This window comes from Formica exsecta, unplaced genomic scaffold, assembly GCF_003651465.1.
Source record: "Formica exsecta isolate Colony F162 unplaced genomic scaffold, ASM365146v1 scaffold295, whole genome shotgun sequence".
Taxonomy (NCBI): Eukaryota; Metazoa; Arthropoda; class Insecta; order Hymenoptera; family Formicidae; genus Formica; species Formica exsecta.
The window spans coordinates 35,698-56,030 of NW_021850207.1; the positions used below are offsets into that span (position 1 = coordinate 35,698).

General features: G+C 39.9%; 2 protein-coding genes across 2 annotated transcripts in view; one reads left to right on the plus strand and one right to left on the minus strand.

The window, feature by feature from the left end:
* Positions 1 to 6,520: 6,520 nt before the first annotated feature.
* LOC115237409 overlaps positions 6,521 to 20,333 on the plus strand; it is a 19,346-nt gene continuing 5,533 nt past the window's right edge. The window contains exons 1-3 of the mRNA XM_029810418.1: positions 6,521 to 6,575; positions 15,634 to 17,906; positions 19,617 to 20,330. Of these exons, the coding sequence (XP_029666278.1) occupies positions 16,713 to 17,906; positions 19,617 to 20,330 (1,908 nt within the window). The 5' untranslated portion in view covers positions 6,521 to 6,575; positions 15,634 to 16,712. The remainder of the gene's footprint in view (positions 6,576 to 15,633; positions 17,907 to 19,616; positions 20,331 to 20,333) is intronic.
* LOC115237461 lies at positions 6,535 to 8,839 on the minus strand. Its single transcript, XM_029810515.1, has 2 exons — positions 8,791 to 8,839; positions 6,535 to 6,863 (listed from the first exon to the last, which is right to left on the minus strand). Exons 1-2 carry the CDS (start codon positions 8,837 to 8,839, stop codon positions 6,535 to 6,537), a joined length of 378 nt encoding a protein of 125 aa, XP_029666375.1.

Genomic DNA, 20,333 nt, shown 5'->3' on the forward strand with positions numbered 1-20,333 from the left:
CGTGTATAATAAACGGTGAAAAAAATCAGTAAAGGCGATGCATCCGATTTTTTGTCGTCGAGCAGCGGCGCTAACGCGAGGATTTAAGATCAAAGATTAAGGCGGTAGATTATCCGCGCGAGTGGATATTGGGAGCGGCGCGTGCTCGGATTTTAAGAAGTTGTGCCACGTCGGCTCCCGGGTTTTTCCCATCGGCCGCGGTTACCTCCCTCGGTATACATTATGGGATTATTTCACAGCGCAGCGGCGGACTAATCTTCCCGGGCGAAATTGTTCGCTATCCCGGCGTGTAATAAACTTTTCCGTGCTTTACGGCCGTCGTGGCAGTAATTTCTTTAAGGCGGCCATTAAGCTAAATTCTGCGGAAAAGAGGCCGCGCCGACGCTCGTCCAAGTCCGTCCGTCAGCCCATAATCAGCCCCAGAAGATCGCTACTTCGTCCGATGTACGTCAAGATTTTACAACGTAAGCTGCAAAGAAAGTTGTGTAGCTTATGCGCGCGAAGCGTCGCACTTAAAACGGAGGCAAGGATGCATCGATAAGAAGTAACTGTCAGTCGTTCCGAATACACGTGCTAGCATCACTTGAGATTCTGACGTCGTAAAAGCTCTGTGGTAAACCACACAAGCTCTTTAAAGTGTTTTTCATCAAATAAAATCAAAATATCATATCTCTCTCAACTCAACTAAAACATTACATTTTCAGGATTAAATAAAAAAAAAAAAAAAAAAAATTTCCGCGAAAATCGTCGCGTTTTTCGGTGTTTTCCGAGCGTTATCGCTCACGTCGATATATGGTTTGATTCGCGTAGAACGTGGAAGCCGAATGGGGAACGTTCTTTATAAAGTATATATTAACACATACACACAAATCAATATCGATCGCATTCATAAATTTTAATAAGGCACCTTTTAATAATACAAATGTGTCATTTCTTTACTCGGAGAAAACGCCATAAAATTTCTCCCCTTCTTTTTCTTTTTCACGTATATGTGCGCGCGTATTCAAATATTTATTTCCGAGTTCCGCATGTGTGTGGTGAGAAAAAGGGAGGAAGAAATCGTGCGACAAGGAGGAATTTTCGAAAGGAAAATCGGGGTTAAGCGCGTTCTCTCGCTCGTATACATTTGATTACAACGAAGAATTGCGTCGAGATACACACGAAAGAAGCAATGCGAAATGTATCTGCAAAGTTAAACAAGAGGACGATATTACCTTTCCCAGTGAGAATCAAGGTATAGCGGAAACGATTCGTAATCGCTAAAGCTTAAGTTGACGGTATCCTCGCGTATCCTCGATTCCATCCTGCTCTTTACCCCCTCTCGTATAAGCAAATGATGTTTCACGCTCCAGTACTTCGTCAAAAGGATACGCGCGTCTCGTGTCTTTGCCTCTCCGGGGAGATTGCACCTCTTCGAAGAGAACACCTCTGAAATATATCCACGGAATATTATCCGGGACACAAAGTAACTCGTGTTATAACGGAACGCGAGCAGCGAGCGCTGTGTTGTAAAATGTATCGAGATAAAGTGCATCTGTCGTCTTAACAAAGTAACAAGAAGCATGCTTCTCCTTCACGCGCCCCGTGTTTGCGGCTATTACTCAATTTATAGAAGCTACGCGATAATAAATCGATTTGTCGCGCGCGCGATTTAATTTCAACGTTCGCGAATTCATGGGATCCGACTAGCTCGTAATTGATACAGCCAATTTACCGAGGGGTGGGGGAAGAGGGGAGTAGGGAAAGCGATGTTTGCCACTCGTCATCAATCGAAATAAATTTTGCGTTCGGTCAAAAGGAATATTCTATTATCGTCACTGCTCATTATCATCGCTCGTGTAAATAGATATATTATGGTAGATACTAATGTGCGACCGAATATCATTCGATCGATTCCATAGCAGCGCGTTCGACGGACGGCGTAAATAAATGAAATGCAGCACTAATACGCGGACAAAGTGCCAAGTTATGACAATAATATAAATCAGACCCGGCGTAATTTCAAAGTCCCGATACATCATACTTTAGTTTTGTTATGCGGACAGGTTTGATTTACCGTGGTATTTGCAGTGCGGTAACTCGAAAATTGTGATTTACACGTGGTTTTCCTCTAACGCTGGCGGACACATAAAACACTATAACGCACGAGGCCTCTTCCTCGATTCCTCGACTAATACAGATTAATTATCGCGAACGTCGAGAGAGAAATCAACGTTCAAGAGTAAGGTATGGAATTATATAATATTAATTCTCTTCCTCAGTCAAAAATCAAAAATTTTTCTAAATTTTTGTAATTAAACGCGCGCTAAAAAAAGAATATTATTCGAACAAAATAATAATTATATCGAGATAACAAACATCACGAAGCGGCGAGAATATACTCTGTTGATAAGACTCCATTGAAATCGATATAGCGCCGGCAATTCGTCGCGAAGACGATAAGGTCAAGAATAGAAAAGCATTGTCGAGAGAAAGAGAGAGAGGGAGAGAGGTTGTCGTCTTTTCAGCCCGAGGACGCTCCCTGCGATCGATGTACGTCCGCGGAAAAGGGACGAGGCCGATTGTTGGTTGCGGGCGGGACCGGCGTCGGTCAAAGATGCTAGGAAAGGGTGGGTGCAATAGAATCTCGAAACTCTTTTTTCGTTATCGTCTCATTCGATCGACCTCATTCGCACGCGTATTCGCATCACGTTGATATCGAGGCCGCGTGCGCCGACTGAGAATGCTATGGGGAGTAGCATGGGAGGACCCCGTGTGGTTAGTTGACCCGTGTACTACGCAACGTGTAGACGGTGACATAGGTTGGCGCGATGCATCGAAGCCGGGCCACAATTCGACGTGTATCGTGAACGGGATAATGGATGGACTCTCGTCGAAAAAAATCGAGCAACTCGAGTAACTGCACGAACGCCAGATATCGCAATCAATGCAATTGAAATAAAGAAAGAAATAAAATAAATATATATATACACACATATACATGTGTAGATGTATAATGCGAAACAGTTTTGCGTAGAGAAAAAAAGAGAAGCAAAAGACGGAATCGTATAATGGAAGAAATCAGATCGATTGGCAAAGTTCTTTGTTGATTAAACGTTAGCAGTAACGGAGCCGTTTCCTCGAGTATCATCTATCCGCCGGGGCCTTGGATGTCTTCGTCGGCAATTAAGAAGAGAGATATCTCCTTTCATCGATATGCACGATGAGCGAAAGGAATCGAACTTTGTCCCTGGTTTCAGTAATTGGAGCGCAAAGAGTTAAGTCGTATTTCTCCGGAAGGCTGACGGTCATCGAACGGAACTCTGTGCCCACGTATCGCAATCGATGAAATCTCGATTATCGTCTTTTATCCGCTCTCTTTTATAAAGCTCTCGCGGTGTTACAAAAAAATTCGCCTCCTTATACTTAACAATGTCCTGCGCTCGTTTCTCTTTGAATTTTAAAAGAAAAGATCTCTTTTACATCGGCCGGAGAGCACTTTGTTTCGACTCGTCGAAAGCTTTGATCTTGAATTAATGTAAATCAACCGCGCGCGATAATCATTCCGTCTATATCGAATCGATGTTCATTGTAATGAAGAGAAAAGAAATTCTCTTCGGGCATTTGTGTCACTCCGTTCGAAGGAATGCCACAAGAATCCACCATGATGAAGCCGAACGTCTCTATCTTTATTCTCTTCTTTACGCGCAAGTCATATTACAGTTTCCTCGGAGTGCGTCTTTATCGAACGGCCGAGTTATTTATTTTAATTCAAGTTCTGAGAACAGAAGAGCGCCGACGAGTTTCTCTATCAATCCGCTTGCGCGATCGCTTCGATTGTGCTCCCACCAACAAGACATTTAAGCGTTGAATTTAATTAAGGTCTAAGCAAGTACAGCTTCCTATGCGGTTTCGATTGGACTTGAAATTTCCTATACACTCCAATCGTAAACCATCGATGAGTTTCCGACGAGCGCGCGATGACAGTAAACACGATTTAGAAATCAAATACTCAATCGTCGTGACATACGACACACTTTGATAGAGGGCTAAGTTTTGATCGATAAAATAAATACGCGTGTAATATCGATATCACCGATATTGAAATACACGCTTGATACGAGATTCTATTTTAAATATGTTCCTAACAAATAAAATCTAGTATTATTCGCTACTAAATCTTCGAACATTTGAATTGTCAAAATACGCAATGACAGGCTTTGTTGTAAGCTCGAAGAAAGTGTACGATAATTTTCTTTGTTTTTTAAAAACAATATATTAAATTCGCGCGCGCATTAAACGAATCATTCACATTACTATAAATTCTCATTGAACTGTCAAAATATGCTACTTTGTCGATGACAGTTATATACGAAAAAAAATTAAAATATATATAAATATATTATCGAAAAAGAGATGAATATTACTCTCCGAGTATATAAATAAATATTCTTCGTGTGCATTTTAAGATTAATTACGCCAACTCTCGATGCTGACCGGAAATTTTTGAGGGCACTCGCGAGTGCCCGATGTTCACCGGAAGAGAGCTTCCACAAGTTTCGAGGCAAACGCCACACAAATGCCTCTCGAGTAGAATTGAATTCAAACTAGGTTACGCGTCATACATATGAATGAATCCGGGCCTCTTTTTGAACGTCGAAGTCCGCGTTTTGCTTGCAATTCATAGATTAAGTAAAACACGGCCCCTTCCCCGCATCGCGTTCGCGATGCATCTCTACTTCGTCGTGGCGGACGTACGTCTAATAAATCTGGCCCGCGTTGCTATGATTCTCCGCGAGTTTCGCACAAGAACGATAAATCCGGACGTCGTGTTCGGGAAAGTCGGTCGATTCCAATACCGAATTATACGTTCCTCCATCCCCCGCAACGACTAAGCAGCTGCATCGCTGTATAAACTGACGTGCATTACCAATTCAATTGTTACAAAGTATTATGCCTTAGCGTTTCTTAAGTCTCTTTCATTTTTTACGAGATATGGAAAATGCGATTGATCGCGCATTCAGAGCTTTATAAAAACCTAATGGATCCTAAATACAAGAAAAACATACGAGTGAAATTGTTATAAAAGATTCCGTCTGCTTCAAATTTTTCGATAAAGTATAACATTAAACATTGATCTCATTTTTCTTTCAAATATATGTTTCTAAAGTTTCTAGGAATTTATTGAAACGCAATTATAAATTGATAATGCGCTTACGACAATCAATTAAGGGGTAATTGATTTCTGATATCTGTAAGAGACAGAATGACGAATGACGCATCTAGACGGGCGAGTAGATTATACGATTTAACAATATACTAACTCTTTGATACGTCTCGGTAACTATGAATCGGTGGGAAGTCATCGTGAATAATCCAAGCGATCTAATCGCTCCCGGGAGAGATGCGAGAAAAAAAGATACGTAAAATACGACTAACGTGAGTTATGACCGGTCCAATTTTTCCCTCGCTTTTACCCGTGAGTTATATCTAATCCTTGGCGATGAATTCGTCCGTGTCGTGCCGTTTCCCCCAACATATATACATATAATATTCGTTCAAGATACGTGCCGCACCGAACGGGATGTAAAATATTTCTTATTAGCATTTTTTAAATGAAAAGGCCTTTTAAATACAGAAAAATTGTATGGAATTCGACGGGATGGTTCAAACGACGTTTACATCCCTCGAATACACGATATGTATCACATGGTTTTGCTTTTATGCTTAGTGCTAGTTTTCGCTCTCCCTGTTGGAAAAAATCGACCGAGACATGAAATCGATCCGAATTTATCAGGCACTAATAATACCGCGCAAAGCTTGAAGTTTAGAGCTGACCGAAAGCACCTGCACTTTCTTTAATGGCATTGTCGTCGAGAGGACCCGGTGTCCGAGTGCACTTCCGGCGCGATACCGCCTGTAGTTTACCCGGGGAAAGGGCGTGACGCTTCATCGTGTGTCGATAAAATATTGACATTCCGTATATTCCACTAGTCATTCATTTAGCCGGACCGAGAAAACGTAGTATCCGTTTTCGTGTTTACATAGGCATCGTCTCACCGCGTTTCTCGCCCCGTAATCCTCCCTCAGGGCGTCCGTTACTTTAGTAGCTCGCCATTAGCGAGACTTTATCGCACGGGAGACTTTATCCGCTATGCCGCGTCGTTGGATTTAAGTATACGCCCGTAAATTGCCGTAAATTAATCCTACGACTCGGTAACGTGTCGTGACCCGGCTTTGTTTTCCTGCTTTCGAATTGTTGGACGACAAAAAGCGCAAGCCAATTTCGTTCCTTCTAATAGCGAGCCGCGTCTATTTTCTCGATGTTTTTTTTTCAGCGCAAAAATTTCAGGAGAATTATTGCGATAACGTTGGAATTTTTAAAAATTATAAAATACAAAAAAATATTTATATTCTCTCGATTGCGCTTTTCCGATTTCAATATTTTTCTCATCGCTATTTCCCTAACGTTTCTTATTACAAGAGTCATTTAGTTAACGCCTTATATTATATATTTTTTATAATATGATATCTCATTCTTTGTCTTTTATTATTTCAGGAATAATCTCCGAGTATCGTATCACGACGATCTTGTCGTAAGTATAAATAAAAGAAACGTATTAGCAACGCAGAGAGATATAATATCGCGAAGACGCTTCTATTTACGGATACGATAGTTCTTGTGTCACTCACCGTTTTGTTCCCCAAATTTTTGACACGGCAATTGAGATACGTCGTCTTTCCTAAGAGTGCGGTCACGTTCTTCGAGGCTGATTTGTCGAAGTACGGCCCCGTCGATCGTGCGGTCTCCTCCAGAGCGTTCTGGCTGTACGTGTCGCCGCTCTTGCCGTTACCGCCTTGCGGCATAGTGTGACAGTGCACTTCTGAAACACGAGAAATCCAAAGAAACGCTGTATAAATGCGGCAATTTCGATGCTAAACATTTAGGAAGGGTAGGTGAAGGGGTATTTTGTATTCTCGTCCATCGTGTTCTCGCACATTGAATATCGAGGAGCCAGAAGCGCAAACGAATTTTCGCGGAATACAATACCGAGGTTCTTCGACGAATAAAGCGACAGTTAAATATTTTGAAACTGTTACTTTTTCGCAACAAACAAATGGGAATCGGAAAAATGACGTGTGGACGATGTTTCGTCGCGAATTATCGCGCTTTGCGTTATGTATTTTATTATCTAAAATGAAACACCTCTTACCGGCGAGCGTGACTAAAGGGCAGATATATCGTAGAAAAAAAAAAAAGTTAAAAAATTGAAGTAGAAACAGATACGTATAATATTTATTCATTTGTGCAACACGCAATATATAATTTTAAATCCCACAATCCAGAATATAATTATCATGATAATTATATAATAATAATAATAACAATTATAATTATAATATTTTCGTTGCACGCATGAATATTAATCGTATTATGCTAAACTGTTAATGTATACGAAAGTGAGGTTTGCAACGCGTAATAGTTTCCCATTTTTCTCTTAAAAATAATAAGAGTGCGGAAATTTGCGCGAATACACATCTAGTTAACGAAAAAATCCGCGGAGTCCGCGAGATTTTAATTAAACGCTCGTTGTGATAAAAATAAAATTTGGCCGACATAAAATCCATTTACGGGCTTGGATGCCCGTTAATTATTTTACGATGGATCGCGGAAAGAAAGCACGCTTACAAAAGCTGAAATCGTAATTAGCAGAAGATGTAACGAGCGCGCTTCTTGCCGTTTACAGAGGTAGCGGGAGTCATTCATTAACCGTCCCAATTTCTTGCACCTTGACATTTAATGGTAACTCTCACATTAACAATATCATCTTTTTCCCTCTTTCTCTCTCTCTGTCTTACATACACACAAACTAAGAAAATCTCTTTGTCGTCCTTCGTACCGGGAAGACGTTTTCATTGTAATGCCATGCGACTTATAGCAGCATTTCGCGCAACGGACAAAGGACAATGGCGCACGAATCGCAATAGTGCACTTCTTCTCACAAACAGGATTGATTTGCCTTATCCAATTAAACTTGTCCGAATGCATCACAATACTAGGAAAATAAATGAATTGTCGAGCAGAATAACGATATAAATAATTTGTTTCCTTTTCAGAAAAAAAAAACACTGGCAAAGTGTGTTTTTTGGAAAGCCGTTCAATATAAAGTACAATTATTTTTTTACTACTTGGTATATATTGTTTTATTATTTTACAATTTGCTCTTTTTCATAAGCAAGAGAATACGCGGAAAATTTTATGCCACTGCTAAATAATTTCAACGCGAAAACTGACACTCGTATATGTTAAACTTTTATTTTTACCTTTTCCGATATACCGTTAATTTAACCGGATGCTGTCAAATGTATTAATCCAAAAAAAAAAAAGAAGGAAGATGTAAAAAAGCGACACAAAAGGCGCAAATGTTTATAATTATCTCGGATAAATCGAGTTAAATGTTTCAAACTGCGAATAAGCTTTGGCGATAAACTTCTCAAAGCAAGAAGAAAGTATCATTGTCGCGGGCACACCTCGGGGAGTTGCGAGAATTGTTTATCGGTCCGACGACTTCTGGAATCGACGATGGGGAAATAATTTTCTCGCAAAGTCGATATCGTTTAATTTATTGCGCGTGATACGCGCAATTGATGGGAGAATCGCTTCAACCGCACCGTTCGTAGAAAGTGTCCGAATTAATCGCGATGATTCACGTGCACAACGCGTGCGCATCATCCTATATTCTACACAGATGAGAGAGAGAGAGAGAGGATTTGAGAGAGAGATAGATTAAAAACGTAATTCGCAATTACCTTGCTCGTCCATGCGCGCGCAAGGATGAACCCGTTCACCGCTTCCCATCGTCGCTCCCAATTCGCGACAGACAGCCCCGCTGACAGCTCGCTGTCTCGAGATAGAAATCGAGTCATTTGGAAAGCAGCTAACGAATTATATATCACGCTTTTGTATACGGACGCAGTTTATTCGTCTCGGCTGGAAAATACACGTTCGACGAGAGCGCCGAGTATAATTGGCCGTCGTCGACAGGTCGTCGAACGGGCCGGCTCGTTTCCTCGCCGGGTCTCGGTGCTATCATATGCTAGTTACGCTCCATTGCCGGGAACTCGACGAGTATATAATCGAATCTCGCCGGTCTTGATTAGGCCGTGATTACGCGAGGAAGGCGCGCGCGCGCGCGCGCGCGCTCACGGCTGACGTAGCAAATATTGAATCTCGAAAGCGGCGCAGCCGACGCGGATAATCCGGCTCCTCGTTTTCTCTTAGCAGCGACACCGCTTCCGAGGGGTGGTTTATCCCCAAGGACGGCTCGGAGAACTTTAGCCGCGACTTATATCGCGAATTCTCCGACGGCGTTAATTCGTTTTCCCTCTCCCCGGTCGCTTCGCAATCAGCGTCCCGTCGTCGGATAATATTCACATTGCCGGGTCCCCGGACATGGAACGACGAGACAAAATGAACGGAAAACTTTCCACGGAAACTTTCCACGGGCGATAATCAATTATACACGTTGCAGCCGGTGAACGACTGCGGGAATGTCAAATCCCAGGCGGAAAGTTATCCGGGGATTTAATCGCGTAACGTTTCCTTTATACCAATGCTCGCTTGTGACTGTCATAACAATGATAAAACGCCGACATTCAAGAGATTTTGTTGTACCGCTCTTTCGCAAACTGCGAGATGCTATCTTTAATACAATAGTTGGCGAGACCACGAAATTTTCGCGTGTATTTCCGCTTCGATATTATAATATATGCGGTTTTCACAATCTTCCATTTCCGCGCTTTATTCGAACATTACAAATTTTCATTTTATCGCGTTATATACGAACGTTACGTTTTACGTACATATAAGGCAAATATGTTCTCTCGCGACACACATGGTGTACAACAAAATAAAAGTTTGTTCGCGCAACGTAAGGTCTCGCAGCAGCAAGTTTCTTTATTAAATTTGGCGAAAGACCGCGAACAATTTCGACGGCTCTGTTTTATTTGGACGACAAGAAATTCGAGCTCTTACGAAGAGCCATTTGAATCGGCCAAGTTTGGAACGAACGAGTTACAAGAGCCGACCCGTGTTCGTATAATGGGCTCGAGCTAATTTAATTATGAGTCAACGTCATTGACCACCTTTCCAAGTTCTCGCAATCTGCCCCATTTCCTCAATTTCCTTTCCTTTTGTCCCTTCATACGCTTGTGAAGGCCAGCAATCTGGCCTTTAACTCGATTCAAAAGGAATGTGAACTCAATTTAAAGAGATACGATAGCTTGTATCATTTCAATGAGGTAACAATCTAATTTCCCCGCATGTTTTAAATCCTATTTTCCAATCACAATTCGAATCCAACATGTTAAATGCATTCTTCTTCTAATTGTTCATCGTAGAAGTAAATTATCTTTTCACGCAAAGAATTAATGATATGACGCGCAAAACAGATAGATCAAATAACAGTCTTTGATTATTCCGCGATAAACGCTGATTTTAAAATAAAAGAGTGGAAAAGAGAGCGGAAATGGATCGGAAAAGTCGCCAGCGATAAGTATAATAGTTGGACGTGGCGTGTGTTTGGAGAACCGCATTGTCGTTCCCATTTCTTTGCTCCCAGTCTACGGTTTCCGTCCGCGGAGAGTCGGTCGCGTCGTCGGCAGAAATGAGAATTTATCGCGCCGACCCGGGGATACGGGAGCAGGCCATGGAGAACGAGCGTGAATCCGCGCGACGCTTCCTTTCGCGCCGGTAACGCGGAGAGCAATGTGGAAGGTTGGGAAAGGAGGAAAGGGGAGAGGGGTTTAATCGCGATACTTGTTACGCGTTTATCTCACTCGACGGTCCATTAAAGCTCGCGGATCCTCCGGATAGCATCGGGTTATGGCTGATGAGCCGCGGAATGCGCGCATCAGCGATTCCCCGGCGGATTTCGAATTACGCAGCTGAGTCGGGGCTTCGACCCGATTCTACCGGGTGATCGCACTCCTTCGAATCCACAAATTATTCCGCATTTTGTGAAAGAGACGCTATATATAAGTACGTAAACTGGCGAGTATACACACGGGGTCGTGGGTGCAGTGGGTCGCGTCCTTGCGGTTAGATCCCCTCCTAAATTTCGAGATTTTACGGCCGGCGCGTCGAAGCCACATCGTAAAATATCCGCGACGATGGGAAGGTCGGGGCAAGGATAAAGGGAGGCATTGCCGGATAAAATGGGGGAGAAGAGGAGAAATAGAGAGCCGCGTAGAGAGTTATCTTTCAATCTACTTTTACCGAAACTCTTACCCGGGGCGAGGTCGTGCGGACAGAGCGCAGTCTCTCCTGTTTTAAAATTCAAATTCGCAACTTTTGCTTAAACGCCTCATAGGTAGTCTTGGCGGACATATACATCCCTTCCGTTCTTTTCTCCGAGCGTGCGGTATTTCGCCCGACAGTTGAATCCGCGTAAAAATTTTTTACGATCTATTCCTGCATTTTTAAACGCACGGGAACGTATCTACTGTTGTAATTCTCCGCTTGAAAAAAAAATAGCAGATCACATCAATCCAATCAAGAGTAGTAAATTAACGAAGCGCGAAATGCGAGCAAGAAACTTTGTTCGATATCGGTACAGACGACGAAAGCTTGCGTGAAAGCTTAGATCTACCGTAAATTTTCCCACTGTCTCGTGAGTAAATTGGTCCCGGCATTAGCAGTCGCACTCTGCGATGCAATTCCAATGGCTGCCTCTCCGATCGGAATTACGTAAGCAAAGTTTACCCATTATTGGCCGAGTACGCGAGACTAAGGCCTGGCGTTGCCGACCGATTGCAAGAAATCGCACGCATGCAGCCTCCGCTAATGATTCGCCTCGGGAATGGAATAATTGAAGGAGGAAGGAGGAAACGCGAAGATTCTCCGGATGAGATAGCGGTACATAAACTCAAGCATCAATTTATTACGGTCAGTATTGCCATAGCAAACGATCTTATATTGTACGACGCGCGACTTAATGGAAAGTAAATGTCGCCGGAATCGCCGGTCGTTACTTTAGATCAAACGTTGCGGGAATTACGCGGAGAAATAGAGTGATGTAACAAATAACGCGTAACGACATATGTATATATAACGAGAGACTAAATTTATACGCCGTTTAATATATCTAGTTTCTGCAGATTTTGTTTAAGACTTTGGAATTTATTTCCATCATTTATATCGCGCCTTCTTTTTTTTTCATAAAATAAGATAATCGATGGAGAATACATATAGAGTGCCTAGTGTGAAAACCGTTTAAGATCTATGAGTCGCAAGAGAATCAAGTCGGAAGGTTTATGATCGCTCCACGTGGCCGAGCGCGAGCTCTCTCGCACGCAGAGCGGACAAGGATTTTTGCCGAGGGATGCAGAGAGAGCGGGGATGTAAAATGTCCTAGCTGGAGGTGGTCTGGCAGAAGCCGTCGGCAACGGTGTTTCGTCGATAAATAAGCTTGACCGTGGGGTGTCATATTTCTTTGTCGCGCGCCAACGCGCTATCTCGCGGAGCACGGCGCGGATATTATTTACGATCCCGCCCGGGGGAGAGATTTATTACGGAATTGATTTCCCGCACGGCCGATCGGATTAATTTTCACTTTCGAGGCGTGTGCGCGAGCGTCTCGTCGATTGCCCGCGCGAATTTATTTCGCGCGAAACAGAGCGCGAAACTCACTCCGGATCTTTCGCGAGGCCAAGTTCTCGATCAGACACAATGAAGAATATACTTTGGCACAAGAAAATCGATTTACGTCGTCGATTTATCGTCATTTGAAAGCAGTTAATATAATATTCGGTTGTGACAACGTGAGGAGAGATAATAATAATCGCATGCTAAGTGGACGAGATAATATAATGCATGTCAAGTGCATAGGGCGGTACATCGAGTTAAAAATTTATCTATTTCTATATTTTCATTAACCGTTTCATTTTCAATGCTCGATTATTACTTGCAATTAATCGAGTCGAAATTCTGCTCCTATTCTCAATATAATATCTTAATATCTTGATACTTCAAGTAGCATACAGTTAGATTCTCCTTTACAATTATTTAATCTATAGTTTTGCCGAAGATTATTCTCTTAAATCCCTAAGCGAAAAACTATTCGTTTATCGCTTTTATAAAGTAAGAAAATTGAAGTTGTGTAAATAGGAGCAAAATTTCGACTCGGATATCCATCTTCACAATACGACTGGATTTAGCGATCATAATGTTTGCTATTGTCGAAGGCGATGATGATGTCGAGGCGACAGATCGTGTTCAACAAAGACAAAAGCCACCTGTAACCGTGTCATTAAGTTCTCATTTAATAGCCTGTCTCTTCTCGAGATAACACAAGAAAACCCCCTTTTTTTGAGAACTCATTAGTCTAACGAGCGCTTAAGTCGCACACGCGCTATATTAAATGCAAGAAGCTCTCGTTATCATTGTCCGTCGTCGTCACAAGTTGTACCGATAAGAGGAACGTCATCGGAGCAAGAAGCATAACATTGCGTCAGATATCCGCCTAGTCGTCGGGAAAGCTACTTATGGTTGGCTCGTAGACGCTAAAACGTTCGATCGCAGATTCGGAACAGTTATCTATCTCGCGGATAGATCGTGACAGTCTCACGCGAGGCGATAATCTTTTCGACAAAGAAAGCGGATAACGACGCTTGGATATACATGTCAACGACTCGACGCTTATCCCGCGAACGTTTCATCGTTCCTCGCGTAAATACCGGGCCGCCTCGTTCATCTTGTCGAGAGACGACGTTGCGTTGAATCGTCGTCACGTCGTCGAGAGCAAGACGAGCGCTCAAGAAAGAGAGAGAGAGAGAGAAAGAGAGATGGAGTGAGAGTGAGATACGAGGCAGTCGGTTGAATGAAATTTGCAATGGAAATTTAATCTGACTCGATTCGTCCCGCGTAGCCAGCAGTCTTCTCCTTAACGCCAGTCATTGTTATGTTTTGCGGAATTTTCGACAAGGAATTGTGCGCCCTGGGAAAAAGAACGCGATAATATCACGCCTCTCTTTCTCTCTCATCTCACTCATCTTTCTCATAAACCAACTCCCCGTAATTATATATTCCGTTGACGGGTTCCAACTCTCTGAATAGCTCGCGCAATGAATCGTCGTCGTTTAGCGAAAGGCGTTGACATTTTATCAAAGGAAATTAAACGCGTGACATAACGAATTCTTTGTTTTATGGTGTAGCGTTCCCATCTACATAAACTTATTATATATTTTCTTACAGCCCCAGATAAGATAATTCTGTTTACGTTATTTTGGCCGGTCTACTTATCGCACGAGAAAATTCTTGGTATCCGTGGAATTAAACTCAAACAATTTAATTGATGTACAAGAATATCACGACTTACTGATATCTACGATTAACATTATAGATATACACTACGTCGCGCAATAAACGTGCGAAAACAAATTTCTCGCAGCTAGAAACGAAAAAAATAACCGTGTATTTTAATTCGCCGTAAACCGAAATGTTTAAACTGATTATTAATATCGTAATAAATATCGATGCACTTTAGCAGAAGCGGAAATAGAGGGAGTGTAAAATTTTTCGTTTGGCAATTTTCTGCGGAGGCAGCATTTATAAATTGTACGAAATTCGCACGACGACAGTAGATAAACCAGCTAGTGCTGGTATTAAAATTTAAAAAGAACGGAAAGTTTCTACCAGCGCCGGTCTAAAGTTCTTTTTCGTTAAAACCATCGCGCAATAGCTATTTAGATAGCCGTGGCTCGAGTTGCCTCTCTTCGCCGCTTACCGCGCAAGCCACTTAAATGCAACGTCACCGGTGATTATGCAAAGTCCCTTTACCTGGAAAAATCGCAGGAGACGTTTTCTCGTCATCCGACCCATGTCTAACACTCAGCCATGCGGGAATGTACCGTGCTTGATCGTGCTGGTTTCGGAATGGACCTCGCGTGCAGCGAGAAACGGGGGCACGAGAAGCGTTTTTGGGACGTGAGGCTTTAATGCGCTTTTAACGCCCGGTGCAATAAATTCCCGGCCAAAAATGCATTATCGAGAGAAAATTTCGATACGCCTCGCCGCGTAGATTCAAAAGCCGCACATCGTCATTGCATGATCTATCTCGAGGCATTTCTGCCTCGAGATTCTGCTGTGCGTTTACATAGTTAAGCATTTCAGGCTTCGACAAAACTCTTATTATCTTAATCGAAAATTTATCAAATCATATCAAATTTATGCAATAATATCTGTAGTATTTTGTTTACAGATAAAATTATTATCTGTCATGTTTGATGGAAAGAAAAATTAGATTTCCAACGAATTATATGATTAAAAATAATGTTGTCAATAATTCTATCTCAATTGAATTAATCATCGACTAAGTTAATTGAAATTTGATTTAAAATTGGCCTTTATATTTTCAGAGCTAAATAAAATATCATTACCATTATTAATGTTATTAATTATAAAAGCAGAGATCCATACAGAATGCAAATTAAATATTTTTTGCAATTTCTTACCGATATCGTGCACATTTTATAGAGTCGACATTTGTGGAAATAAAAATATCAGTATTCAAATATTTAACTCCTTAAACATCCGCTAAAGAAATTATTTAAAAACATCAATCGCAATTACTTTAAAAATTTTTTTTTTTTCAGGAGGAATAGCACATGGAATATTCCTTTCCAAGCGGAAAACGCAAATGCCATTTCTATCCGACAGCCGCATCCTCGACACCCTCGAGACACATTTTACCTGACCGGAAAAACATCAACTTCTTTCAAGTCTGGAAATTTCATTCGTTCCACTGATGCGCAGTTACAAAATCTTTTTTTTCTGTAATCGAAGATAAATACTTGTTGTGAATGGCACGTTACAGTTTGCAGAGTATATCTTTCCTTGTTCATTTGCTTTAGATAGGCTATCTTGAGACTAAAATCTTCTAAAAATACAAAAACTATATTTTTAATTTTAAAAATAAAATTTTCTGAGAGACTCGTACGCTTGCGTGTGTATATATATACGCGCGTGCGTGAATAATATTTAATATGTTATATATAGATATATATTTCTCTGATATACTAGACTCTAGCGGAAAGTTGCTCATATTTCTCTTATATAAAAATATCTTATGCTAGATCTACGTCTTTCATACTTTTGTATACGCGTGCCTTTGTGTATCGGCTTTATGTAATATCTATTTGGCAGATGGACTTTGATTCGATTACGTGATTCCCCTATCGCGCGAATATTTCACCATAATACTTTAGTACCATATCACGTAAATGGGTTCGTTATTTACGTGCATTATCCAAACAATAGCACTCAAGAATTTTCGTGCACGCAATTTGCAACCAAAAATTGCTCCCTTCGATCGCTTACCTTATTGTACTTTCAGGCTTTTAGTTGTGCAATTAAGTGCAAATTTATTTCTCAGATATATCGGACCTTGTCAATTCAACATGTGAGAGTAACCTAATATTATTTGTAAGTAATCTATAAAACAAAATACGTGAATGCCACTAACATTATATATGAAACAGCAGAAAAAACACTCAAGAAAAAAATTAATCTTAACTATGAATTATTTTTAATATACGACCTTTTTTACTATGTATACTCGCGTTTCTTGCATCACATGATAAGAGATATCAATATCTATATATTAAAAGGCTATATGAAAACTACAATATTATTAAAGCTACAATCTAAGATTTACTTAGTATCTCATTGAAAAATGTCTTCCGACGAGAATTTTCAACGATGGATTGAAAAGATCGTGTCGAAGATTATCAAAAATCTCGGATTAGACGTGGACAAAGCACGGTACGAGTTATCCAAAAACGTGAAGTTTATTACATCCAATCTGCATTACATATGCGTAAAGTTTACAAGCAAAGTAAAGGGACAAAGTGAGGAACTTGCTATGATACTGAAGAGATCCCTGCCGGAGAAGATGGCTAGACAGATGATGCGCGTCGATTCTCAGTTCCATAACGAAATCCTGTTTTATAGTATGTACGCTCGACCCGACGAAAACTTTGCAAGATGCTTATACGTAGACGAACAATCGGCCGATCTGGTGATCGCGTTGGAGAACGTCAATAAAAGGGGATATCATCCTTGTCCATACACATACGATGGTCCTTTGGAGTACATCTTAGCGGCGATCCGCGAAATGGGACGATTCCACGGCAAAGGATACGTCATGAAGGAGCAGCAACGAGAAAAATTCTTCAACATTGTAAAGCAGCTTCAAGAAATTAGGTACGACAGTACGATAGATGCATTCAAATTTATTGTCAACTTCATCGCAACGCGAGCAATTGAATATCTTCGTAATCAAGGCCACGATGCGATCTTTTGCGATAAAATGGAAGTTGTATTTTTGAATGCGTTCGACGTAGTAATGATGAAAGTGGTGGAGCCAGTAGAACCCTTGTCCACGTTGTGTCACGGAGATTTTACATTAAGCAACATTCTATTTAAAATAGAAGACGATGGACAGCCACGAGCGATGCTGATCGACTTTGCGCATTTGAGATACTCGACTCCCGTTATCGATCTTTCCACGTTTCTCTGTCTCTGTTGTTCAAATGAAATTAGAAAAAATAAGTTTTTCGAAATCATGCAGGCTTATCATGACGCATTGAAGAAGTATTTGCTGGATGCTGGCATACAGAATATTGAGAAGTACTCGTACGACGCTTTGTTGGACAATTACAAGATGGGTGGCCTGTTCGGTTTTATTATTGCATCCTTTTTCTTACCGTCTTTATCCTTTTTAGAAGATAGCACAAATGAAATACGAACACTAACAGATATAGAGTTTGCAAAAATTGTCAAGAAGAAAGGTGGAGACAAAATATCCAAAATATTAGCCGATATGTTGTTGCAAATGAAAGACTTTGGTTGCTTAAAACACTTTTTATAATCGTGCGATATTAATCCGATGTATAAATCAATATCAATAAGATAATAATGTTTAAGCTTTGGAAAATATTTTTAAATAATCAGAAATATACAATATGTAAATGCAGAATAATTTTTTGCCGTTTAAGTTGGGCAAAAAAGTTAAATAAATTTATTATATTTTTGTGACTTAAAAATATATTTAATTTCGTTTTTTTATATTTGTTCCTATTCAATAATCATACATTCATATATAAATTTATTATAATTTTGTGACTTAAAAATATATTTAATTTCGTTTTTTTATATTTGTTCCTATTCAATAATCATATATTCATTAATGCTCTTATTGTTTTATTGCTTATATATATATTTGAGTTCATTTCTTCTATTTCATTAACTTATGATTATTCAAGAATTTTACATCTTAATGCTATTTTATGTTGGAGAGTTGAAATTATGTATACATTTATTTTTCATTCGAGTAAAAATGATATCCTTGTTTCCCTCTTCTATTATTTATCTTAGCAATAAGGCAGAACCTTCATACAATATTCCGTACAATAAGGATAGAGAAAAATATGTTTTAGTCAATTTTTACAATTTTTCAATGTAAATTTTATACAAAATATAGCACCAACGAAAAAAGTCATTAATAAGTCTTTTTTATACAATCTATAAACTCTATACAATAATGCAAAAATCTAACTATAATTAATTTTTATACTTTAGTAAAAATTATTAATATGATTAAAAACACAAATATACATATATATTTTAACGAATAATTAATATTGCAAGTTTTCTCTGCAAATTAAAAGAGATATGATTCATATATATATGTAAGAGTATAATACCAATCATACATTGATTTTAATATACAATTAAAATGTGTATAATTAATTAAAGATATAAAAAATTTAATACTGAAAATTTGCAATATTATTCTGATCACAGATAACATCCTGCGTATGATTTTCATAATGAACAAATTGTTATTAAAATGACTAAATTATATTAATTAATTAAATATAACACATACAAATTGTTGCGCAGTGGTGTGTGTGCACAGAGCTTTTTTTGTCATAAATCTTTTTTCACTTTAATTGAAATTTATTCTGTATAATCTTGTTGATATAAGACAGATAAAAAAAATTGTGTTAAAAAGAGCTTAAAGTCGATTCTATAATCTTTATATAACAGCAAACTATCACGTTATTCAAAGATTAATTTATACACACGACTCACACAGCTCTATCAATTCTGTCCATGTTTCCTTGACATTATGTTAACTCATGCCGCAAAACAGCCATGCATTAGTATATGTATCCCACTTCTTGTATTATTCTATTACATGAGACGAAACCAATTTAGGAATGCTTTGATAACATCATTATCTACAAGTCATTTTAAATCACAGCCAATATTGTTCGCGCTATAAGCGAGTTTGTAACAGTGATCACGTGAAATTCGCATTCAGATTGAAAAACGACAAGTTGTTTCACATTTGTCGAATAAAATAAAATGTCCCAGATATGGATCGAAAAAGTGATGTCAAAGATATGCAGAATCTCGGATCGGTCGTCGGAGAAAAACGATACGAGTACCCCAAAATTGACAGGTGTTTGACCAACCTGTATAATGCATCTGTAATATTTAGAAACAAGGGAAAGGATGAGAAACTTTCTCTTATACGAAGAGACCTTTGAAACAGGAAATCAATATACAGGTCGTCAACATTGATTCTCAGTTTCATAACGAGATTCTGTTCTATCATGCGTACGCCAGACCCGACGAAAACTTTCCAAGATGCTTCTACGTCGACAAACAGCCGCCCACCAACTCGGTAATCGCTCTAGAAAATGTCAGTGATCAAGGATACTGTCCTTGTCCCTACGTGTATGACGCTCCTTTGGAATATATCTTAGCGGCGATGCGTGAGTTAGGACGATTCCACGGTAAAGGATACGTTATGAAGGAGCTGCAGCGGGAAGAATTCTTCGATATTTTAAAGCGATTGCAAGAAACCAAATATTACAATAATATGATAAAGGAAATCAAGGACTTTTACAATAATATCGCGATGAGAGTAGTGTATTATCTTCGCAGTCAGAACTACGACACGGGATTCTGCGATAAAATGGCAGATTTATTCTTGAACGCATACGACAAAGTGCTCATAAAAATCCTGGAGCCCGTGGAACCTTTATCCACGCTGTGTCACGGCGATTTTACATTAAGCAATAATCTTTTTAAGATGGAAGACGATGGACAGCTACGAGCGATGCTGATCGACTTCGCGGATTTAAGATACGCAACACCCGTCGTTGATCTTTCAATATTTTTCTGCACATTCTGTTCGAATGAATTGATAAAGAATAAATTTTTCGAGATCATGCGAGCGTATCATGATACACTCAAGGAATATCTGTCAGACGCTGGCGTT